General features: G+C 43.6%; 1 protein-coding gene across 2 annotated transcripts in view; it reads left to right on the top strand.

Moving 5' to 3' along the window:
- Nucleotides 1–26,296, top strand: part of IGF1R (insulin like growth factor 1 receptor) — a 303,326-nt gene that overhangs the window by 122,260 nt on the left and 154,770 nt on the right. The window contains exon 2 of one of the 2 annotated variants that reach the window (XM_058736719.1): nt 18,745–18,864. The exons of the other annotated variant lie outside the window; for it this stretch is intronic. Coding sequence (XP_058592702.1) covers nt 18,798–18,864 — 67 coding nt within the window. The 5' untranslated portion in view covers nt 18,745–18,797. The remainder of the gene's footprint in view (nt 1–18,744; nt 18,865–26,296) is intronic. 2 annotated transcript variants of the gene reach the window in all.

Here is a 26,296-nt window from a genome sequence, read left to right as displayed (position 1 = left end):
AGAGTTGGATCTCGGGCGGCAACCTTTTCTGTGTGATTTTCAGTGACTGATCACTGTAGCATCGCTGTAAGTTACCATGTGGGTAGTTCTCTGTCTTTTGAAAACAATGGAAAAACCCACCAGGAGCCCCAAACCAGCTGTCTTTCTGCTGATGAACAGATAGCAAACCCTGAGGAGCAAAAGAGTAGTTCCTTGTAAGTGCTCTGGGAGTGCATAATACATTTTAAATAAGATTAAAAATTATGTATTATTCTTACATACTAACATCACTGTCAGATAATTGAGCGTGAGAGCATTCAGCATCGTGTGCTAGGTACGAAGCAGTAACATCAGTTCAGTGTTCAGCACATCCACTTTGTTCAAGAACAATGTATTCAAGGTCAGCGTATCTTGGCTGTGCTACAGAGTTCTGGAAATTCCCAGGAGAATAAGTTTTTTTGTGTGTTATGTAATCCAGCACAAGTGAATGATAGCAGCACCCCATGTTTAGTAATGACCTGTAAAATGTGGTGGGATCTAAAATTTAGCTTTTTAAAATTTTGACTGACTTAAAAAAAAAAAAACACTTCTTAAGTTTAGGGTAGACTTTTGCTTACTTGATTTCATTCATTCAAGAAATAGTTACAGAGCACTGCTCTGTGCTAGGTACCAACACAAGCGCTTCAAAAATATTAATTTCTTTAACCCTCAACCTCATTAGGTACGTTATGGCCACACCTATTTTACAGATGAAGAAACTGAGCCAGGGAGAGGTTGAAGTACGTTGCTCTAGTGACACAGCTAGTCAGAGGCCTTGACGACTTTGTAAGTGTCACATAACCACTCTGAGATTTTATCCCCTTGAGCGACACATCTCCCACTCTTCCCTGATGCGTAACTCTCATTTAAAAATACCAGCCCTGGGGCGCCTGGGTGGCGCAGTCGGTTAAGCATCCGACTTCAGCCAGGTCACGATCTCGTGGTCCGTGAGTTCAAGCCCCGCGTCGGGCTCTGGGCTGATGGCTCGGAGCCTGGAGCCTGTTTCCGATTCTGTGTCTCCCTCTCTCTCTGCCCCTCCCCCGTTCATGCTCTGTCTCTCTCTGTCCCAAAAATAAATAAAAAACGTTGAAAAAAAATTAAAAAAAAAATAAATAAAAATAAAAATACCAGCCCTTTCTCCGGAGTCCGACGCGGCAATAACGTCGCAGCGGGCTTGTTTATGGAGGAGGGAGACCTCCATGGTCGCCGAGGCTGGGGCTACCACAACTCTGGGAAGGACAGCCTTCCTTCCAGTAGAGGGAACACGTGAGCAGGCTGCCTGTCTGCGGGAAGTCCTGACGGAGCAGAGGGGGGAGATGGACAGAGAGAGCCCCAGTGAAGAAAGGTCAGAGATGAGTTAATGAGCGGTGGAATTTTCCTTCCAGGCCTCAGTGGGCATGTCTGCATGGGGATCTGGAGTTCCTTGGGCTGTTGTGATCATTAAAAGTCTCACCGAGTCCTCTGGCTTGGGGATGTCCTGCTGTTGTGAGTCACCTGCACACAGCTTTATGGGGCTGTCCTCTGGAGAGTCTTGCCTCCCCACAGGACAGCCTCCAGAAAGGGGGTGCCGTGGGCTCTTTGCAGAGGACACTCCTCCTACACTTTAACACCATCTATTCAAAGTTAGTGGCCAAGAATGGAGCCAGTGGGCATTTTTCTCTACGTCACAGCAGCAAAACATTCATATTTACTGAATATCTATCTTGGTGTGTCAGACACTATTCTAGGTGTTTCTGCAATGTATTATCAGATTTAATAATTCTGGATAGTGTAAATTAATCCAGTAAATAAGACTATAAGGTGAATATGGAGCCTACTTGATAGAACTCTTTTAAGTACCTTGAAGAGTTTCATAATTTCCTATTTACAGGTGAAATTAACATGCTAATTACAAATCATTCCTCACAATTCATTCAGGCAGGTTAGCTCCTGAAGGATCCCCTTAAGGTTCAGATGGATAACTTAATTGAATTGCTTAATATATTTGGAATTAATAACCCTGCGTTTCTTTTTAATTATATAATCTAGATAAAAGGAATAACTCTAATAGGAAATGTGCAGGACGTATTTATGGAAAATGTACAGTATCTTACTGACAAATACAGAAAAGAAGATTCAAATAAAATTAAATGTCATTTTTCCGGGATGGAAAGCTAGACGATTACCAATGTCACTCTTTCCCAAATGGATTTATAATTTAAAAACAATTTTCCTGCTTCTACAATTTGTTTGGACTTTGATAAAGTGATTCTAAAGTTTATCTTGAAGATTCATCAGGTGAGACACATTTTTAAATTTTTGGAAAAAAAGGAATAAATCGGGGTTGGTATGTAGGGGGCTAGTCTGATCACTTTCGCTAGAACTAAATGTCCCCTGAAAATTACTAATGTTCCACTTCAGATTATACTTCAATCCATTAGAAGATTTTTACCTTTTATGGAGAACTACTAAATAACTGGTACAGACTCTGCTTATAACATGTGGGAACCCAGTTTCTCGGTTTTCAGCTTAGATTTACTTCACTGAACTTTCGTAAGGTAGTACTTGGCTGTATTTTTACTGTTTATCAAATCCTTTCTGAATTGAAATGATGAGTTAATCGCTTTTAATCTGTGTTGGTAAATTAATAGTATAAACAAGATTGTGGAGCAAATATTTAAACCACTTGGAATTTTGCATACCTTGCAGATTTTACAGCTCCTATTTGCATATGCACGTCACATGTGCCTTATAAGTGGAAGAGTGCCCCGTGCTCTCATTGCACCAGGTGCAGAGGCCATGTTGGGTCCCTTGCCTGTCTTTGTCAACTTGATGGATAATATGGACAACTTTGGGATATTGCAAAGGCAAGGGGGTCAAGTTCAGAATTTCTCAAACTTTGAAATGCGCAGAGCATCTTTTCATGCACTAGCCAAATGAAAGGTTGATCGCTATATTCCCTTCCTGTGTCTGCTTTAGCCCGCATGTTTCAAATCTATGGGAGCAAATAACTTTCCTGTTAAAACACAGGATTCCTGGAAAGACTGGAGTTTGAGAGCCCCTGATCTACTCACTTTTTAAAAAGGAACAATTCAGGGGTCCCTGGGTGGTTCAGTTGGTTGGGCGACTGACTTTGGCTTGGGTCATGATCTCACAGCTCGTGAGTTCGAGCCCCGCATCAGGCTCTGTGCTGACAGCTGGGAGCCTGGAACCTGCTTCGGATTCTGTGTGTCTCTCTCTCAAATAAATAAAACATTTAAAAATTTTTTTTAAAGAAGGAACAATTCAGTGACAGATTTGGATTAATACCTGAATCTGTGCTTTTGGGGATGATATGAAAGGAAGTAACTTTTTTCTTTTTTAACTCAGTTGAATTATGTGGAAAATACATCTTATTTTTTTTAATGTTTTTAAATGTTTGTTTGTATTTGAGAGAGAGACAGTGCACAAGTGGGGGAGGGGCAGAGAGGGAGGGAGACACAGAATCTGAAGCAGGCTCCAGGCTCTGAGCTGTCAGCAGAGAGTCCAATGCAGGGCTTGAACCCACGAGCTGTGAGATCATGACTTGACCGAAGTCGGACACTTAACCAACTGAGCCACCCAGTTGCCCCTTAACATATCTTATTTTAATCAGAGTTGATAGAGATCTAAATTTTTATGTGTTGTGATTGATTGGGTTTGTTTTTTTTCTTATAAGAATATATTTTTTTAGAGTTTATTTATTTTGAGACAGACAGAGAGAGAGAGAGAGAGAGAGAGAGAGATATCAAGTAGGGGAGGGGCAGAGACAGAGGGAGAGAGAAAAAATCCCAGGCAGGCTCCGCACTGTCAGTGCAGAGCCCAACTCAGGGCTTCAACTCACAAACTATGAGATCTTGACCTGAGCCAAAGTCTGATACTTAACCAACTGAGCCACCCAGGGGACCCAAGAATACCTTTTTCATTGTCTTTAGCATAAAGCCATTCCTCCTTCACCCATCCAATTCACCATCCCTTTCCCCTTCAAGTCTTTATCACAAATAACTTTGAAAACATTCCCTCATTTACATCATGTATGCACATATTCGAATCTGTAGTTTTAAACTACATAGTGTTAATGGGATCATTCTTTTGCATTGTTCTATACCTTTTTTCAGCTTAATAACTTACCTTAATTATTATTTATTCACTATCAGTCCATATGGATCTACCTTGTTATTTTTAACCATTGCATAATGCTAGAATGATGGGCAAAATTTCTTTAATCATTCCAAATTAGGCAGTTAGATTGTTTTCAGTTTTTTAGTATTACAAATAACCCTGCCATAAACATGTCTTGGGTATGCATTCTTTTAGTTTAAAATAGTCTTGTTTCTTCAGAAAGTTGCTCAATAATCGGCTCAGAAATTCTTTTGTGCTAATTACTGTGATTGCTTGTTTTTTGAGCTACCCCTTTAGTTTATTGTTTTCATAATATATAATCCTAAACTATTATAACTGAAATGGTCCTTTTGCTACAAATGCAATTTAGCTTAAAGATGGGATTTCTAAATAGAGGCTTAAAAATTAACCTCTTTGGAGCTGTGACTTCTTGATGAAGTGGTAATGCATGGACAGAATATGTTTTACATCTGGACGGCCTACATCAATCAGGAAATGATGTGATTTGCAAGAAGCCGTTTGTCTGCCTAGGCTGCTGGGCGATTGCAAGTTAACTTATTTGTTGAAAGACTTTTTACATTAAATTTTTTTTTATTTTGAGATAATTGCAGATTCACATGTGATTAGAAGAAATAACACAGAGAGCTCCCGTGCACACTTTCTCCAATAGTAATATTTTGTGAAACTGTGTTACAGCATCACAAGCAGGATATTGACATGGGTACAACCAAAATACAGAACGTTTTCCTCATACAAGGATATCTCCTATTGCCCTTTTATAGCTACTCCACTTCCCTCCCCCACCCCGCTCCCTCCTTAACCCTGGTTACAAGTATTCTCCTCTCCATCTCTAAAATGTTGTCATTTTAAGTATGTTCTTTAAATGGAATTATAATATGTAACTTTGGGGATTGGCTTTTTCCCCCCTCAGCCTAATTTTCCAGATTCATCCAGGCTGTTATATGTTCCTTTTTATTCCTGAATAGTATTCCATAGTAAGGATTTACCACTGTTTATTTAACTGTTCATCCCATGAAGAGCATCTGGATTATTTCCAGTTTTTGGCTGTTAAAAAAAAAGTTGCTATAAACATTCGTGTATAGGTTTTTGCACGAATGTCAGTTTTTATTTCTCGGGGGAAGGTGCCCAGGAGTGCAATTGCTAGGTAATATACTAGATGCATATTTAATTTTTTAAGAAATTGCCAAACTATTTTCCATTTTACATAACTACCAGCAATGTGTGAATGACCCACCTTCTCCACATCCTTGCCAGCATTTGGTATCATCACTGTTTTTTATTTTAGCCTATTCTGATAGATATGGACTGATATCTCATCGTGGTTTTAATTTGCATTTCCCTGATGGCTGATGATGTTGAACACATTTGCAGGTGTTTATTTGCTCTCTGTATATCCTCATTGGTGAAGCACCTATCCGTGTCTTTTGCTGATTTTCTGGTTGTGTTGTTTTTTTTAATGTTGAATTTTCAGTGTTCTTTCATTGCAGAGACTAGTCCTTTGTTGGATATATGTTTTATAAACATGTTCTCCCAGTCTGTAGCTAGTCTTTTCATCTTTTTAATAAAGTCTTATGCAAAGCAAAAGTTTTAAGTTTTATTGAATTTTGTTTAAGTTTTATTTATTTAAATTGGAAATTTTATCAGTTTTCCTTTTATGGTGTATGCTTTTGATGTCTAGCCTAAGAACTCTCCCTAGTGCTAGCCCCCAAAGATTTTCTTTTATTTTTTTTTTCCGAAAAGATTTATAGCGTTATGTTTTCTATTTAAGTCCATGAGCCATTTTGAGTTAATTTTTTTATTAGGCATAAGACTTAGGTTGAAGTGTTTTTGTTTTTGTGTTTGCCTGGGGTTGTCTACTTCGGCATCATTTTTAGTTAAAGCTCTCATTCCTACATTGAATCGCTTTGGCACCTGTGTCAAAAATTAGTCATGCCTAAATTTGTGTGGGTCTATTCTGTTGATCTGCTGTTTCACACAGTTTTCGTTAGTGTAACTGAGTAGTAAATTTTAAAATCAGGTAAACTGATTCCTCCCACTTCATTCTTCTTTTTCAGAATTGTTTTAACTATTATAGTCCTTTGTCTTTCAGTGTAAATTTTTGAATAAACATGTCTGCGTTTTAAAATACCTCACTGGCAGGGCACCTGGGTGGCTCGGTCGGTTAAGCACTAGACTTCAGCTCAACTCAGCTCATGATCTCACGGTTTGTGGGTTCGAGGCCCACATTGGGCTCTATGCTGACGGCTCAGAGCCTGGAGCGTGCTTCAAATTCTGTATCTCGTTCTCTCTCTGCCCCCCCCCCCCCACTTGTACTCTGTCTTTCTCTGTCTCTCAAAAACAAATAAACATTAAAAAAAATTTTTTTTAAAAATACCACACTGGCATTTTGCTTAGGAATGGCAGTAAATCTGTATATAAGTTGTGCGGGGAGAGTTGATATCTTGAGGAGGTTGAACCTTTTATTCTTTGAATATGGTGCCTCTCCGCTTCTTTTAGTTTGTCTTCAAATTCTTTCATGAGCATTTTGTAGTTTTCAACATACGTGTCCTGTATATGTTTGTTGGAGTTAATACCTAAGTATTTAGTTTGTTGTTGTTGTCGTTGTTCATTGCTAGTATATGAAGATACAACTTGTTGAACTCACTAGTTTTTTGGGATAATTTCTTAGGATTTAAAAAAATTTTTTTTTAATGTTTATTTTTGACAGAGAGAGACAGAGCTTGAGTGGGGGAGGGGCAGAGAGAGGGGGACACAGAATCCAAAGCAGGTTCCAGGCTCCGAGCTGTCAGCACAGAGCCCGATGCGGGGCTCGAACCCACAAACCATAAGATCATGACCTGAGCTGAGGTCGGATGCTCAACCGACTGAACCACCCAGGCGCCCCTGAATTTCTAAGGATTTTATGCATAAACAATGCCATCTGCAAATAAGGACAGTTTTATTTCTTTCTTTCCAATCTTTTTTTCCTTTTCTTGCCTTATTGCAGTAGCTGAATAAATGCAGTGATAGGAAACTTTCTTGCCTTGTTCATGATGTTAAGAAGGGTTTCCATGTTTGTTTGTTTGTTTTTTTAACTTTAAGCTGAAATGCAACCTTCTGTTTCTTAAAGGTAAAGTGTAGTTCTGTTTCAAAACTTTTTCCTGTACTGGATAGTACCAACAACTGCCTTACCACCCTGTGATGGCATTTAATTTTAATCTAGTCTAAAGAAGTTCCTGTATGTTCAGGTGATGTAAACTCCTGTTGTTTTTATGAGGAACCACTTGGTGAATTTTGTGGAGCATACTGTTGCTATTTCCCTGAAAGTGCTTTTGTCACAAAGTCAGCTTATATAGGGGTGCCTGGGTGGCTCAGTCAGTTAAGCGTCCGACTTCAGTTCAGGTCATGATCTCGTGGTCTGTGAGTTTGAGTCCCGCGTCGGGCTCTGGGCTTGCAGCTCAGAGCCTGGAGCCTGCTTCAGATTCTGTGTCTCCCTCTCTCTCTGCCCCTCCCCTGCTCATGCTCTGTCTCTCTCTGCCTCAAAAATAAATAAAAACATTAAAAACAAAGTCAGCTTATATATATTTAAACCTCTCTCTCTCTCAAACTCCTGCCTTCCTCCTAAGATAGAAGTTATTTACATACTGTGTGCACATACACTTTGTGATTGGTCTGTCACAAACAGTATGGCATTTAAATTCAGTTTTTAGGTATAAAAAGTTTTTCTCCACCTTGGGGACTAGTTTATACATGGTGCAGAGATCTGGCATTCTTCTCATTGCAGTAAACAGAAGAGACCTAGGGGAATCCTGCTCCATTTGGGAGTATAGAATATGTGACGATCTTTTTTTTTTTCCTTTTACTTCTAGAAAGAACAGTGTCAGGATGAGGTACCAACCTAGGTGATCAGAATTGGCCAAAATACTAATGATGTTGTTGAGCTTTTTACACTAGTTTCACTCATACTTAATCCCCTGCTGTAGTTCGGGGTCTAATGTATAGACATCCTTATCTGAGTTTTTATAATTCTAAACATTTACCATTTGAAACTGAAAGTTTATAATGTGTCTAGTTTTTTGATGACTTGGATTAAACTGAAAAGAATACACGCACACACACACACACAAGTGTGTGTGTGTGTGTGTGTGTGTGTGTGTGTGTGTGTGTGTGTGTGTGTTTGGAAAGGGGCAAGCAGTTAAACAGGGTAAGTAGTTCCTAGTTCCTAGTAGCTTGTAATTTTATGATTACAATCTTAAAACCCAGTTTTACAACTGAAATTTGCCTTGATTGGTTACTGTCTTCTGGTAATTAACCTCCAACTCATCAGCATGACATCTTGTTATAAGGAACTGAATCTAATTTTCTTATGTAAAGGCTGTTTTTGGAAACAGTACACTGTATATCTACTTTGTAGCAAGAATTGAATGTACCCAGGCAGGTACTTGGAGATTCTTTTTGAACTGTGAGTTTCTTCATCCTTCTTTTTGTCAGATGTTACAGTTTCCTATTCCACGGTAGCACATGAAAGTTGTGTGTGTGCCCTGAATTTGGGAACATCAGGTAATAGCACAACTAGAATATAGTCACAGATTTCAGTGCTAGGTAATCCAGAGTTCAAAATAATGTCCTTACGGGAAAAGGGTGGCAAATTGTACATTTGGATACTAATTATAGGAGATGGTGTTAATCAGTCCTATAGGGGTTTGGGATCCAACAGACTTTGTAGCTCCAAGGGCTTTTACAGAGCTTGACTGGAGTCCTCGTCAGTACTATGGGAATAAATAAATGCCTTTCGACGTATTTTGAGGATTGAATTAGATAATGTGAGTAAAGCAGTCTAGCCTGCTACGCTATACTATTAACGTTAACATTCAGCACCCTGTGTTGATTTCCCTTCTGCTGGCATGATCTATGCCCCAGGCAGGAAGGGAAAGAGGCAGGAGATCTGACCATATGAGATGGCCAATAATGGATCTTTATGGTAAATCTGGAATCTGGGCATTGGGTTTCCTTCAAATAAAGCGCACCTCCGTGACCAGTCGCTGGGCTGGGTGTACTGACGTGTGGGTTGGCTGCCTAATCTAATCATGGCTGGTTTTTCAATTTACCCTAGTTCTCTAACTCTTCGGTCACTGTGCATGGTCCCGGGTTGCCCCAGAAATCCCAAGCACTTGTAGGCCTCGGCAAGTACAGCCTCCTTAAGCAGGCATCCGAAGCATGTTGCTGAGGTGTATGGATGAGTGTTAGATTTTTTAGCACGTCACCTAACTCGAGGTCTTGTTCATTGCAGCCCTGTCCAGGTAACACCAGTTTAAGGCCAGGAGAACAGAGCCAGGTGAGGGCATCTTGAAGGTGCAACATGGTTTCCTTGGCTCATCTGACAAGACTGAGAATAATTATCATTGTTGCAAATAGTTCTTACTCTGTGGTTTGTTAGCCATAGAGTTAAACATCTTTTTTATACCTCTCAACCTTTCTGAACAGATCTTGAAAGAAAGGTGCTCACTGAAGGGAAGCACCTTGGTCTTAGTGTGTGGGACCTGAGAACATGGGTGATCTCCATGGCGACTATTTTTTTTTAATTTTTTTAATGTTTATTCATTTCTGAGAGATGGAGAGAGACAGAACATGAGTGGGGGAGGGTCAGATAGAGAGGGAGACACAGAATCTGAAGCAGTCTCCAGGGTCTGAGCTGTCAGCAGAGAGCCCGACACAGAGCTCGAACTCACGGACCCTGAGATCATAACCTGAGCCAAAGTTGGATGCTTAACTGACTGAGCCACCCAGGCGCCCCTTTTTAATACGGTAAAAAAAAAAAAAAAAAAAAAAAAACAACCCTCTCTCTTATTTGTGTTGGGGAAAAATAATCCAGATTTGTGTGTATATATCCACTCCTAGGGCCAGTTTAGAATGGTTTGGGGAAGGACGTTGTTCTCCGGCCAGGAACCAGGCCATTTCCCCGGTCACCAGATGATCAAGCAAGTGCCTGCACCATCGGAGGTCTGAGAGATGGGCTGTGAGAGTCACTTCTGAAATGTGACCCCTCTCCCTGCTTTTGTTGCCATCCTAATCTTTTCCTAAGTCATGGAGAACTGATCTTGCCTGGAGCATTCCTTACCTTTCTCACCCACTTGAGGGTTGCTCAGAGCCTGGGTTCTGGATTGAAATGGCACTATTTCTGGTTGTTGATGACATTCCCTAAGCCTGCAGTGTGGTTTAAATATCCACAAGAGTGCCCGGGATCCGTCAGCACCCGTTAGTACGTGGTCATGAGACCTGGGGGTGGAGGGACCTGCGTAGGGTTTCCTTGTCCCAGCTCCTCAGCAAGGGGACTCCAGCTTGATGTGGATACACAGGTCTGTCTCCCATTTTCTGTCCTTTCCTTCATCTGTCTGGCTTGCAGGGCAGAATTAAGTCACTGTCCTCACCACTCCTTGCTGACCTGACATGGCTTGGGTAGAAAGTACCCCCTTGGTGCTCCCAAATAAAACACCCTCAAACAAATGCAAATACTATTACTCCCAAAACCACCCACCTCAAAATTGTGAAATTTTCAGGTTGACTAAATCCAAGAGAAGGTGAAGGAGTATGAGCAAATGCAAAATGGCTAGAAAGGTTTGCCTTTCACAATCCAAATTCAAAGCTTATATAGTTAAGTATTTCCCCCCCCCTCCCCACCGCCCACACACACCTTTAGTGGAACCCTTGAACCCTTAGAGGGTAGATATCAAATACACTCTATCTGTTGATCCTGAAAAAGATGACCACTCACCTTTACCCCAGGTACATCTGGTATGCTCAGCTCAGGAGGAAAGAATTAGAATACTCAGCTAGTACTCTCTGGTAAGGGCATATCTCTGCTTTTTGAATAGGCTCCATGTACTTTTTTGTACATGTGCCTGGAGGCCATTTGTGGCGCGAGAACATGTAATTTGATGAGGCCAGAAGGAGGCCAAAGAAAAACAGGAATGATTCTCAGGGCTGCATCTTTGTGAGGGACAGTGGGGTTCTCAGTTTATACACTGGGCTTCATGACAGATTAGCCTCTGTATCCTCAGGTCACAGTCCGCTGATGGCTAGGGTATTTTTTTTCCTTCCGAGGTGTTTTCTTTTTGGTAATGGGATTGGTGATGGCTATACATTAGTGAAGAATGCTGGGGTGGCCTGCCCACACCCTTGCTGCATCGAGGGACTTTGTGCGGAACAAATGTTTGATCCCCCCTCCGAATGGACACATCTTAATCTGAAACCATCAGATTGTGTGCCACTTCCAAAATCAGAAAGGAACGTGCCCACCGGCGTGGATTCCGTGGCTGCTCTCATCCCAGGGTTCAGAGGAATGTTGAGGACCTGGAAGATGTTAGATGCGGAGGCACAGGCATTTTTCCTGGAGGGACAGTCCCTGAGTCAGGAGCTGGGGCCAGTGAAAGGTCAGAGGGAAGTTCCATTGTCTTCCACATCATGGTCTCTCTTCCTGTTCTCTGGGCCCTGTCACACTCTACGTGCTTTTCCTCGGAGGTGCTAGTGTGTGCTTACACGTAATGTACGTCCCTGCCATTAAAGGATTTCTCAGGTATTTATCTAATGCAGGTCTCCCTCTGCAGAGACATCTTCTCCCTGGTTGCATGTACCTAATGATGTCGGCTTTGCAGTTTGTGTAACTCTGCAAACCGTTTGTTTACCGCGCGGCCTCACCCGGGGCTCCCTGAGGATGCTCCCGTGGCAGGGAGCCCTGACAGCTTGGGGAGGGTGGGGAGGGACTGTCCTTTTCCCTGCACTCCGGTAGGTAGGCCATCCAGCTCCGGGTGGGGGCTGGACGGAAGCAGCCCCAGTAATCTTTGCAGAAGACTCATTTTCTCTCTCCCCCTTTCCCCTTTTCTGGCTTGATATCTTCAAGGTTCAGGGCAAGGCAGTAGGCTTCGTGTTTATGGTCTGTGGTTTCTTAGCAGTTACTGCTAGCAGTTGAGTTGATTAAAGCAATTAAAGAATTTTTGTGCTCAGTAATCAGTTAAATATTATTTTTTTCGAGCTCTTAACTTAGAAATTAGTCTTACAGTGGCTCCTTGCTTGCTTGCTTTTTGCCTTCTACATTTCGGAAGGAAGACCGCGGCGGCGATCAAGGTGAACACGTGAGCTTATAGCTTACTTTTTCCAGGTCACTTTCCTATTCATTTACCTTTCTGTAAAATGGAAAGACAAACAAGCAAACCCTTAAGGCTACCTCTGATCACGACTGCCAACTTTTTTCGTTGTGCGTAAGTAGTTATATTATTTCTAGGTTATGCCTTCTTTATTTATCTTTGAGAGAAAAAAAAAACAAACCCTCGCGCTGTTTACAAGAACGCATTGTTCTAGGCTGTACAATTGCGTCTGTGACGCTTTTTTCCACTTGGAACCATGGGGGTGATAAGGTCGATGTTGGCTGGCCAGCCTTTTTTTTTTTTTTTAAGGCAGAAAACCATAATCTTAATCTATATCATGATCATTTTCATTATGTATATATAGTGTATTTCTCAGGAAACCAGATGTCACAATTCCAGATTCTGTGATTGACATCTGTTCCCCCCTTCCTCTGCCCACCACCTCCCTGCTCCTGACTTCTAGTCCTCTCCTTGGAGAAGGCCTTGTTCTCCCATTTGAATATTAACAATTCCATGCCTTACAAAGAAGGTGACATGTTTCTCAAATGTAATTTACATGCAACTGTGACTTTTGAAGTGGGCCTCTAAAATGATGCCATTGAACCTTTAATATGGAGGAGGGGCTTTACAAATTGGATGGTGATCTTACAGTTTAATAAAGAACAAATAAACCAGGCTCTACAGGGCATGTGTTCTTAAATCCTGTGACCAGGGTGGGTAACCCCGGGGCTCTTTCATGCCCTAGGAGTGTTGTCTGCTTTGTGGGGGGGGGGGGGGGGCGGGGGGGGGGGAGAGTTGGTTCTGGAGGGAGATGGTCAGAGTAGGGGCTCCTGGGGCCCAGAGGAAAAAGAAAGTTCAGACACTGAAAATAGCCCTGATTTGCTTTGGGTATACTCCATCTGCCAACATTTAATATCTGTGACTTAGCCAGAGGGAATGCGTATTAACTGTTGAGTTTCTGTGGCTTGCGTTCTGAGACTTTGCCCCCTGAGGAGGCTCTGTGACAGAACAGGTGGCTGTGTTCCACCTGGGTTGGGGCAGGCGCTGGGACAGGTGACAGAATCAGAAAGCTTCGGCAGTGCAGGGGGCATCGTGCCTGGTTGGGGTTCCAGGTGGCCCAGCAGATTCGGCATCTTGGAGCATCATGTGTGGTGCAGTGCTGTGGGCCTGGGTACCAGGGGGTGAAAGATATAAAGTGAAGGGGGCACGTGGGTGAGCTGTGTCCTTGCCTAGAAAGGTCATCAGTCCTTTTGTTTAAAAGAAGCATGAGAAGGAGCCTCAAGGATCATTTATCCCTCTGTCCTTCAAGGTGACACCTCTCCATAGGGCCTTGACAGACCTGCACAGAAGGCATCCTGACACGGGAAGCATATCTGAGGAAGCTTGTCTCAAATCCATTTTGCACCTTGCAAAGGGGCCGTGGTGCAGGGGGTGGAACAGCGTGGCAGAGTCCAGAGACCTGGGAAGAAGGCTGGTCCTGGAGTCTGGAGCCTCTGGGCCTTACTGTTTTCATCGGCCCAGCAAAGCCTCTAGCCTCCCTGGACTCTTCCCCCTGTAGGACCTTTCTGTCTTGGGCCATGAGGGCGTATATAAAAGCGGAGAAGCGTTAACTTCTTCCCCTTGCAGAGGTAAGGAGAAAAAACTATTTAGCAGCATTAAACCCAAATATAAAACTCCTACCATCATATAAAACCTATTTTTTTTCATTCCTTATTGAATTATGTAGTCAGGCTAATCAAATGATGGAGTTTTCACTTACTTCCCTAAGTATGTGTATTCAACTCACTTACTTTGTAACACTTAAAAGCAGAAAAGGATATTGGTAAACATGAAGAAAAAGAATCATTTTCTTTCTTTTTTTTTTTTTTTACAGCACCCCCCTCCCTTTTTTTAAAGCAGTCTCCATGCCCAGGTGGGGCTTGAATTCATGACCATGGGATTAAGAGTCATGTGCTCTACTGACTGAGCCAGTCAGACACCCCTTATTTTCTTTTTTTATATATTTTTAATGCTTATTTATTTTTGAGAGAGAGAGAGAGCGTGAACAGGGGAGGGGCAGGGAGAGAGGGAGACACAGAATCGGAAGCAGGCTCCGGGCTCTGAGCCATCAGCACAGAGCCCGACGCGGGGCTCGAACTCACAAACCGTGAGATCATGACTTCAGCTGAAGTCGGATGCTTAACCAACTGAGCCACCCAGGCGCCCCTTCTTTTTTATATTTTTTGATGTCCCCTAGTCAGATAACTCTGACTCCATGCAAAGTAAAACCATTCCTCAGCCTTCATTAGACTGAAGCTTTTTCCAGAACTTTTGTGAAAGTTTTGTAGCAGCAAGTTCACATTCAGATGGTTCAATGATGATGGGTTCTTGATTAGAAATTACTTAATGCCTAATGAACTGTTGACTAATAACGTTACAACACATTCTTTTAGTCCTTAAATCATATTCTTATGGTGCCAGGAAGGCCTTCTGGGTGTGGTTGCTTTTGTTATAAGCTGTTATGTTGTTTATCAAATGCAACAAATGTTACTCTGGTATCTCAAAAGACTTAAAGAAGCAACAACTAACTTGTTTTATGTCTTTTCCTCTAACAATGTATTTTCATTCATTATTATTGACTATTAAACTTGCTAGGAGGTTTACTTTTTTTTAGTGTTAAATTTTACTCGTAAAAGCACGAAGCCAAGAAGATTAGTGAACTATTCAAACAGATTAACATCCCTGTCTGTGACCACCTACCGTGTAACCACTTGTGGTCTGAAACAGGACGGTTTTCCAACCCAAAGTCCTAGTATCACAGATGGACAAGATCCTTTTGCCATCTGATGAAAAGTAAAACGTATGGGTGAATCTTGGAAACAATATGCCAAGTGAAAGAAGCCAAGTCACAGAAGACCACATATTCTATCTGATCCCATTTTAGTTTGTAAGTTGAAGAAAATGCTGTGTGACGGGGAAAGGCTGGGTGTATCTTAGTAAACAGAATTATAGTGCTAGAATGAGTTAAAATTCACAGGCACATGTGATATGGTTAATAAAAATGCACAGTAATTTATTGTGTTGCATGGAAATGGTGCACAAAGAGAAGGTAGCGTAGCACATTGCAGGTTCCTGCTATTTTACACAAACACAAATAGAAAGTTTCAGTGGGATAGTTCGGAGGGGGAGAAGCAGAAGAAGGTAAAGAGGGATGTTGGCAGAGTAGAAAATCTGCTCTAATACTCCCAGTACCTAATCTAGACTTAGATCCTCATCTAGCAGGGAGTGAAGTAGAAAGGGTTGGTAGAGTGGCTCGGGGTTTAAGGTTACTTTGCCCCCCCACCCCCCACCATTCCCTTTCTGTAGAACACTTGAATCAGATTGCCTTCCTAACATGTAGGTTTAAGGTGTGAATGGCGGATGGCTCTCTTCTGTCAGCATCGGCCTCCCGCATTTATTTACTGATTCAAAAGAGTGTTTAATTGGCAGACTCCAAATGAGTATAAATGTATTGAAGGTAAAATCTAAGCCTTCACATGGTAGCTGCTTAGTGTCAGGGAGAAGAGAAGGTGCCTGGTACCCACACAAATACCCATCATTATATGAACTGAGCATTTATGAGATCTTGTCACATATCTTAGAGACAGGAGCATCCACAAGTGAGATTTCTGAGTGAGATTCAGTCTTTGGAAATATGGAAGACAAGTTGGCAAAACCTTTCTAATTTTAAAATGTGCATTTTGATTTGATGTCTGTTTGTTTGGAAAGAGGCTTTTAAAGCAAAAGCTATCAATGTGTGACCATTTTCATCAAAAGCTAAATTCTGGTGGGTAGATATTACCCAGGTTACCATACCAAGATCATTATGGCTGGTGCAGATTATGGGCTCTTTCGTGTGTGTGTGTGTGTGTGTGTGTGTGTGTGTGTGTGTGTGTGTGTGTATTTTACACTATAGCTCAGTCTTTTTTTTTTTAATCTCCTTTGGTGGAGACAGGTGCAAGGCCAAACTCCCAAGGCCCAAGTTTTAAACAGTCATCATTCCTCTTAGTGATTAGATATTTCCTTGAATTTACTTTTTCTTTCAAGAAAGGTTTTGAATATTTTGTACTGATAGTCTGTGTCTAAACAAAAGAATTTTTTTCTTGTTCCATAAGAGTTGATATTTTGTCAGGGGTTGCTTCCTGTGAGAGTCCCAACACCGATCCAAGTTCAACAGGCTTTTTAACCGGATGTTTCTATGTGCTAAAACTCTGTAAACACGTGTAGCTTTGTCTACCATTGTATATCGCTGTATTGATTTTTTTTTCTTCCTGAAAAGCTCTAGCCTGTCTGTTCCATGCTGATACAAAGGCTGGCCTGTTCCCCGGGGCCACTGGAAGAGAACCTTCAGGGTGTGTGTGTGCTATTAGATATTATTGTTTGTGAAGTCACTCCAAATTCCCTTGCACTCCATCCTAAAATTCCATTAAGAGTTTAATGTTACGTGAAGTTTCTTTGTCAAAAAGAATAAATGTTTACTCAACAGATCCAGTTGTCAGTCACTGACAGATGTGAACATTAACACAGCAAAAACGTCTTCCTTTTAGGAGAGGAAAACGAGTACTTAAAAAAATCTTGTGTTGTCAATAAACGAATCCCACTTTAACAGCATTTTCAAACGTTTGTCATGAAAATGGAAGCCTTATAATGTTTCAGGGCTTATGGGAAGCCAGCTTATAGGAATCACAAGCTTCTGTTACTCTTATCACTATAGGAATAGGGCTGAGTTGTGATTTTCAAGTCACAGGCTCAAGTTACTCCCGATTTCGGCGGCCGTCACTCCACGTTTCTTTTTAAAAAAGAAAAGAGACTGTAAACCAGTACTCCTCTATGCTAAAACATAAGAAGCTAGACTGTTGAAATGACAGTTTAGATGTTGTTGTTTTTGATGGAAATATTAGTAAATATGTCAGATTATCCTTCGCTAAATATTTAGAGCTTCAAATGCATCTTCTGATGCATAATATTTTATGAAGGAAATATCCCTGCCTCAAAACTCTTCCACTGCATTAACATCAGTCTACAATTTACATCCAGAGATCTGTAGGCAAAGGCTATATTTAAAAATTTTTTTTAATGTTTCTTTATTTTTGAGAGAGAGAGCGAGAGACAGAGCATGAGCAGGGGAGGGGCAGAGAGGGAGGGGGACACAGAATCTGAAGCAGGTTCCAGGCTCTGAGCCATCAGTACACAGCCTGACGCAGGGCTCCAACTCATGAGCGGTTAGATCACGACCTGAGCCAAAGTCGGACGCTTAACCGACTGAGCCACCCAGGTGCCCCACAAGAGGCTACATTAAGAACTTTTATTTCAGCAAAGATGTAACTCTATCCTAATGAGGGGACACCCTTGAATCTTTGGAACCCATAAGTCTGGAGTGTTCAGAAAAACGTGCATGTTTATTTTTTTGCTAGGATTTTAAATAGCTTCACTTCTGCGAAAGGTCATGAAAGGAAGGTGATTTCAGGTGTAAAAGTTTGGTTTCTGAACTGAGCGAGGTGCACAATGGTGAGTTAATTACCCAGTCTCAGTACTTAGGTAATGGCTATGACAAGCATCCTATGCATTCCTGTCCAGAAAAGAAATGCTCTTGTGAAAATGCCAGTCTCCCCTGGGTTCAGCTTTGTAACCGAAAGACGTCGTTCAACAGCTGTGGGTTTATAAAATGTCACACACCGAATATTTCTCTCTGGCTTATTTAGAGAAACCAACCTGGACTTCTGTAGTTTTGGATTCATGGCCGTAGTTTTGGATTTTATTAGATGGCTCTCAGAGGTACTTTTCAGGTGGACATTGATTTCATGCCAGCTGTCTGAGACGATTTTCCCTAAAAATGGATGGGTATATAGGCTACATTCTGTATCGGAGAGCAGATGTTATCTGCGGTGGTGCTCAGATTGATTATGTGTGAGGAGGGAAAGAGCAGAGATAGAGGGCAAAGGCCATACCTCCCACACAGCTCTGTTAACAGCCTAATGGTTCTCCAGGATGGGCCGGTTACTGTTTTTATTTACAAAACGGTCTTGGAAATCAATCAGTAAACAGACCGGCTCCATTAGACCAGAGGCATTCTGATGTGTCTCTGAAAAGTTCCGTTTCCCAAGGAATGTTCTCCAACACACATACACAAACCCTGTCCTTCACATACAGTGACCACAAACTTCTCTACTAACATTTGCTGTCATTTGTGACAAAATCAGTCATGGGTTTCACAATGGAATAATTTCAGAGCCCTTCATTTACAGTTGTCTGGGAGACCCTTAAAACACCAAGTGATCTTGATTGACTACAAACTCTCATCAGGAGATGGTTTTAGTATGTCCTTGAAGCAAGACTCCCCCCTCCTCTTGACCCCTCACCACGTCAACCCTGAGTGTTCAACCTTGTTTTATAGACGTCAGTATACGACGTACTGTGTAATCTTTGACCTTCTCCCTTCCCTTCCAAGCCACGACCTGACTGTTTATATGTTCGTGTTGCTATCAGTTTGGACCAGAAGTCATGAATCTTTCCTTGACCTTAACCTCACTGTGGGTCAGCTTAAGGAAGAATCTGGATCTGCTGACGGGTAAGCACTAAATTATGTGAAAAGTAATAACACTTAACCCTCAAGTCCACAGATAAAGTAAGTGGGAAAAAAAACTGAATATGATAGCAGTTGTAAATTATTTAGGGAATAGCTATAAGGTAAGTTTATATTTAACCAAAGTTTAGAAAAGCAGGTGAAAGTCAGTGGGAAGGGGAGGACTCATTGAAACTCCCTTTAACTCACGTACCGCCATATTTTTACTTTGTTCTCTAGGCTTGGTTAAATAATCGTGTATTTTACGTCTTAAAAAACATATGAACATATATTAGTAACTTAAATATTTAATGATATACAGATTATTATGTTAGCATTGTGTGTTTCTTCAATTAATGAAGAAACTTTAAGAAGCACATTTTACATATGCTATTTCTTATAACTGTTTCTTCCAGATGGAACATGCCAGATATTTGGGGTAACCCCTTTCTTTGTATTGTCCACATTTTCTTCCTAAATAATACAAAGCACCTACTTAAATTACTTTTGGCAAATAAAATAACCAGCTCGGCATTGAGGTTTATAAGGTACTTCTGGAATATCTAAAATACTGAAGATACTGCACCTCTCAAGTTTGCTGCCCCATGGACAGGCTGTGCTCCATTGGGTATCCCAGCAGCTGGATCAGTGCTCAGCACGGCCCTGCTCCATGAGCATGCCGAGCACAGGGGGAGGTGTCTCTGTAGAAGGAGAGTGGCCAACAGGAGATGTGAACTCTGTGACCAGGCATCATGTTAGGTGCTGTGCTTGCAAGGGCGGGATCAACGAGTGTGCTGGCTGATTCGAGTAGACCTTTGTGACCCTCAGCGGGTCAGGAGTACTGTAAAGGTGCCTGGAGGAGAATGTGTGTATGGGGCGGGCGGGGGGGGGGGGGGGGGGAGGTGGTTTTGCTTGGGATTTGTTGTAAAAGCCCCAGCTGCTCACCTTTGGAAAAATTCCAGTCCTATCCAGAGAGTCACCTGCCAGGGATATTGTGGAAGCAGGACCTTGCTGGGCAAGCATTTCACTTCTTCAGTGAAAGTGTGCTGAATTTCTGACCTGTGCCAGGCACCCCTCTTCAGCTGAGAATCCTTGGGGGAACAGAAGGGACACAGATAGCGTGATCCTGCAATTTACATTGTAATGTGCACACTTTTGTCCATCAAATAGTATAACTTCTCTGGTATGTCTTCACTTCCGTGGTCTTAGCTGCTGGGATCTCATCACTGGTAACTGGTGATTTCAATCTGGATTTCCCCACTTATGTTCTAACATACAATCTTACTTACTCAATAATTAGGTCTTTTGTATATTTTCTCTCTCTGTCTCCCCTTACCACCCCCAACCCTGGCCACACACACACACACACACTGATGAGCATAACAAGGGCAGGTATCTTATCTTTCTTGTTTTCCTTACGATTGTCTCCTAAGCACCTAGACAGAGCGTCAGTTACCAAAGCTTCAGTAAATGTTTGCGGAATGTGTGTTCACACTGGATTTGTTTGAACACTCTCACTTACGAATCCTGTTGGAGTCCCGAGAGGGGACCTGTCTCTCAAAGCCACAGTCCTGGAGTGTCTTGGGTGGGTGAGTTTGCTTCCACTTTTTCTCTGGGGTGACTGAGACGTCCCCCGCATTCTTCACAGCCCTGCCCCCTCCCCTGTGCTGGGGCAGAGCCGCTGTGCCCACAGTCACGATCTGTGGCTCCTGGCTTTCCCCACAGTCACGACAGCAGCACCATTAAGCATCACACCTGCTTTCTCAGTGGCCTTGAGGGTAGTTTTTCCTCTTCAGGGAAGTCACCTGATGTCCTTGCTGGGTAGGAAGCACGTCCGAGGCTTCGGGAACTTGGCGCTGGCCCCCGGGCTGTGGTTGTAGCCTGTTTTTGAGTGGCCGTCTCCCAGGCAGCTGTGATGACTGCTCTAAAGCCCGCTCAGGGAGAAGGGAAACCTGTCACCCTGTATTTGGACAGGTAGCACCACGCAGGGATCGTTGGCTGTGCAGAGTTGCGCATCTGTGGTGACAGATGTTGGGCTGTTATTTAGTAACTTAGATTTGTTTTCCTCTGTGCACAAGCCATCTCCAGAGCCTGAGTGCTTGCACCGGCCACCACAGAGAGCTGATCAGTAGGTGGGGTGTTTCCAGGTGCCCAGGGTGTTTCACTGAAACACTGGGGCAGGACAGAAAGAACCCTCTCCACCCCTCCCCTGGATCCGTGCTGTTAGTTTTTAATGAACGTCAGTATACCTACCACCATCCATTCAGAAAGATGGGTCAAGTGCATCGTTGACGCTGTGGTAGCCACTGGGGGCACAGAGATGGACGAAGCCAGATCCCTACTTGGATAGAAGCATCCTAGTGACAGAACCAGACAGTAAACAAGCAAACAAGTAACAGCATCAGATAGCAATGGAAGAACTGGTTGGGGCGGGGGGAGGGGGGAGTTGGAGGGGAGCAGGGACTTTGGGCCGGGCTCTTGGAGGAGGCATTTCTGAGGAGGGTACAGTTGCTCTGAGACCAAAGCCAGAAGACATGGGTAGGGGTAGAAGACGAGCACGAGATGGAGGGGTGCCCAGGTGAGAAAGATCTTGGGGTTCGAGATCAAGGGCCATTTATTCACTCTACAAGTGTACTTACTGAGCAACTGCCCTGGGCCAAATGCCGGTGTGGGATAGAGTGGTGGGCAAAACAAGGTCTCTCCTTCATGGAACTTTTGTGAAAGTGGGGATGGCAGGCGGGGGTTGGGCTGTGCTGGGGCTGGAGTGCTCTTTTGCATGGGGTGCTCAGAAGAGGTCTCTAGTAGGATAGCACATGGGCAGAGACCTAGAAGAAAGGGCACAGGAAAGCAAGGAGGCCAGAGGGCCATGGTGCTGCAGCAGGTTAGTTGGGGCAAGGAGCCATGGTAAGGACCTCGGCTTTGACTCTGACAGGAGCTGACAGGGTTCTGAGCAGAGAAGGGACATGGGCCGTGATACGCCAGCTACTGAGTTAAGAATAGATGGTGGGACACAGACAGAAGTACAGAGACCGGTAGGAGGAGGCAGTGGCCACAGTCCACGGCAGAGAAGACGTATCTTAGACCAGGGCAGTGGCAAGAGACGGTCAGTGTGGAAGCACCAACAAGAGCGGCAGAGGCAGATTGGGATGGCCGGGAAGGGGGAAGAGACAGGCCGTGGGGCAAGGCAGAGGGCGGGCATAGCCAGATCACACAGCCGGTGGAGCCACAGTGAAGAATTCGGATGCTGTTCTAGGTGTTAGAAACTCAATAGAGAGTTGGGACAGGTGATGGCATGGCATAGTGACAATATTAGCAGCAGCAGCTAACGTTTATTGAGCGCTTTTTGTGGACCAGTCCTTACAACAGCCCTGCAAGGGCCAGTTTCATTGTTACATGCCCATTTTATACAGGAGGAAACTGAGGGACATAGAGATTAGATAACTTGCCCGATATCACGCATTTGGTTTCGTCTAAACTTAATGAAACGATGTGTGTCCTGGGTATGTATTTTATTGTTCCTGTTGGGAAGTTACCACATCTTTGGGCAACCATACCCACACCTAAGGGGGTGAGGAGCATTTTGGTGATTAATAGGAAATGTTTGGGAGTGGGGCCAAAGATAATTGAGGTGTCACAATCTCACTAAATCTGTATCTATTCTGTGACTCACTCCCCTTTCCAGGGCCCCACAGAAATGATCATGGGTACATGGAAAGCATCATCATGGTCACAGAAAAAAATACACTGAAAACTTGTAAAGAACCACAGACCTGCATAGGAGCTCTCTGCATAGGAGCTCTCACACAATGGCCAGAAGGTCTGAGACAAGTTAAAAAAAAAAAAAAAATCGTTGTGGATTCTGGGCTGCAGCCACCAGAAGGTGTGGGTAATCTCTTTATAAAGCTTGGCATCATTTCTTTAAGACTTGTTTATTTTGCTCTGAGCCTGTTATCTTGACATTTTTGCCTTTGAAGAGGTTATAGAATTATTGTGATTTAATCACTGACCAAGTATTCCACAAGATTCATTTGCTATCTCCAAATTATTTTCTTGTTTTTTTGGCTGTCAGTCCCTGGCCGAAGGTTGGGGGAGGGGCCGCCTCAGGGGAGAGAATGTGGTAGAAATGAATCTGAGGAGAGTACTGAGGGCTTCTATTACGGTTTCCGGGCGCCTGGTGGAGAGCGTGTAGGAACATGAACTCCCGCTCACCAGCCCTGATGAGCAGGGTGGGATTATGGAGGGATGGTGGTGTTAACGCTAGCATTTTCTGGAAAGGTAGTGGACTCCCCGAGCCCCTTGCCCTGTGAGATTTTGAAGCCCTATTTGTTTTGGGAGAGTTGAGAGGGGACCAGTTCGTAGCTCTAACCATCTTGCCTCTGGAGAAAATTTATATCTCAATTCACCAGAAGACAGCTCTGGTATGAGGGCAACAAGAATGGTTTTATTCCTTTCTTCCCTTCCTGCACTCTGTTCCTATTTAATTCTTGCATTAAAACCATTCCTAGTAAATTAGAACCTGTTCTTGTGTTCAGACCTTGTTTTTAAGAAGGGTGTTGAGTCTAAAACAAGGGATCGCCTCTCATTTTTCATGGTGATGTCTGAGTTTCCTAAGGGATGGGTGTTTGAGCAGGGCTGCTCCCTTTGCAAGAACCGGCACCACCACCACCACCCCCACCCCCCCCCCCCCACCCCCGCCTGGGACGTGGTAAGAGATGCTGTGCAAGACGGGGAGCCACACAAAAGGGATTCGACTTGGGGGGACTTTTGCTAACACGCAGCATATTGATTGTCGATTTGTTTTGTTCAGAAATCTGGGAAGTAATATTGAATTAAAGTTGTGGGGCGCCTGGGTGGCTCAGTCGGTTAAGCATCGGACTTTGGCTCAGGTCATGATCTGATGGTCCATGAGTTCGAGCCCCGCATCGGGCTCTGTGCTGACAGCTAAGAGCCTGGAACCTATTTCAGCTTCTGTGTCTCCCTCTCTACCCCTCGCATGCTCACGCTGTCTGTCTCTCTCAAAAATAAACAAACATTGGGGTGCCTGGGTGGTGCAGTCGGTTAAGCGTCCGACTTCAGCCAGGTCACGATCTCGCGGTCTGTGAGTTCGAGCCCCGCGTCAGGCTCTGGGCTGATGGCTCGGAGCCTGGAGCCTGTTTCTGATTCTGTGTCTCCCTCTCTCTCTGCCCCTCCCCCGTTCATGCTCTGTCTCTCTCTGTCCCAAAAATAAATAAAAAATGTTGAAAAAAAAAAATTTAAAAAAAAAAATAAATAAACAAACATTAAAAAAAAAAAAGAATTAAAGTTGTATCTTACCTCCTAAGGTTTCTAGCGTAGATGTAAAAAGTTTGAGTATGGCAATACCAAATTAAACATGGATGATCAAGAAATGCCACCCCTTTCTTTAGGAACTTGGTTGCCGCCACCCCATTAACGTGGCAATCTTTAGATACGCTGTTAGCCCTCATTTTACCAACAAGGAAGAACCTTTGATTTTCACTTTTTATCATTTTTTTTTTTCTTAAATGATAGGTAAGTACAAGATACCGAGTGTGACTAAGCAGATGGGAATTCCTTTAATAACACGCTGGGTGTGTTAGCATTAGAACGGCTGCTGACAGAGCCCTGCAAAATGCCCTCTGCCTGTTTGGGTAGCAGATCTGGAGACCGAGAGAAGCCGCAACGTGACTTCCCAAGAGGAGGCAAACTCGGTGATAATATCCGAGGGATTCTCTTTGTCTCAATTGTTTTCCCTCTGTCTTGGAAAATACAGACGTAAATCCAGTCCCGGTTGCTGCAGCTGCTGGGGCAAAGCAGGCTTTTTATGAATGAGGTCCAGGAGGGGGGAGGAGAGGGCTTGAGTTACACCAGCAGTTGGGTAATGCATTTCATTCACTCCCAGCCATCCAGCCCAGGCTTTATTTTAAAGGATATTGTTCATTTTCGGCGACTCACGTTAGACTGTTTTCCCCTGCGCAACTGGCGGTAAATTAGAACACTAAGCATGTGTGTGCGTTAATTTTGTTTTTCTTTCAGTGTTTGAGTGTTTGCTCATTTAGTTGGGGGGAAATGGTAGGAGAGGTGAACTGAGAGAAGGGAAGAAATGGCTTTGTCATCCCTGGGAGACTTAGTTATGTGTCTGTCCCTGTGCCCTGCTATGAGTAGGCAGGTGGGGTCCCTCTGCCCCGTCTGGGAGCCATCTGAGTGTAGTGATGGGGTGACTTCTACCTGGGGTCTGCCCAGGTCTCCATGTGCCAGCCCCCCTGTCCTGCTCCCATCCTGCTCCCAGTGGGTGGCTCTTTATTTGTGGCACTTGGAGCTCCATTGTTGTGGTACCAAAACCTGAATTGGAAGCTGTGTGGCCACCCTGCCCCGCCTCCCCCCATTGCCACTGCTTCCTGCTGGGGGCAGAACGAAGAGGGCAGGCATTGTCTTGGGCATAAATGAAGTTCTATCAAAACAAACACCCAGAGAGGGGGGTGGCATGGGTTACAGCTGCCTGTGTGAGCCTGGACAGAGGGCCTCATTCCTCACAAAGAGCGCTTTAAGGCCTGTATGAGGCCTTTACTTGGTGACCATCCTGTGCACAGAGAGCAAACCACCCCGCACTTAACGCAAAGCAAACCCCAAACTAACTGACAGTCTATGCCACCCTTGAAATGATTCCCCAAATTGGAAATGCCAAGTGTATGTTCTTGAGCATATTTGGGGGGAAGAGAATTACCCTCTGAGGCCTCAGAGGTGTATGCAGAGGGTATAATTCTGTTTTAAAGCTGTGCTGTCAGTGAGGTTAAGCTCACTCTCCTCCAAGGTGGACCCTGAGAATAGACTCGGAGAGGATTAAACTGTTTGGTTTGGGGGGCGCCTGGGTGGCTCAGTCGGTTAAGCGTCCGACTTGGGCTCAGGTCATGATCTCACGGTTCATGGGTTCGAGCCCCTCATCAGGCTCTGTGCTGACGGCTCAGAGCCTGGAGCCTGTTTCGGATTCTGTGCCTCCGTCTCTCTCTGCCCCTCCCCCACTTGCGCGCTCTCTCTCTCCTTCAAAAATAAATAAACATTGAAAAAAAAATCAAATGGTTTGCTTTGGTTTTTTTCTTTTGCTCCAGCTTTTAAATAAGACTGCTTCCTCTGTTGCTAGCAGCAGCCAGGTACCTTAAGACACCTACTGGGCTGATGTCACAAACAAACATTATCCAGAGACCCTGAGCACCTTTCTTTTGCTCTCCACGTTTTGATGTCATATAAACACACCTGGTAATGACCCCAAAGCACCGTTTCCCAGTACTGGTGTAGAAACTCACACTGCATACCAAAATCCTTTTCCTGGTCCCCTGGTTTCCCTCTCGTGTGGGTGTTGTGCGTCCTGTTAGCACAGTGTGGCTTCTCCCCAAACTGTGCACCTCACCTGGGGGGTAATAGGTGTGGGCAATACGAGCCAGGT

This window comes from Neofelis nebulosa, chromosome 7 (genome assembly GCF_028018385.1).
Source record: "Neofelis nebulosa isolate mNeoNeb1 chromosome 7, mNeoNeb1.pri, whole genome shotgun sequence".
In the NCBI taxonomy this organism is placed as follows: Eukaryota; Metazoa; Chordata; class Mammalia; order Carnivora; family Felidae; genus Neofelis; species Neofelis nebulosa.
This window is presented reverse-complemented; position numbering and strand designations above follow the sequence as displayed.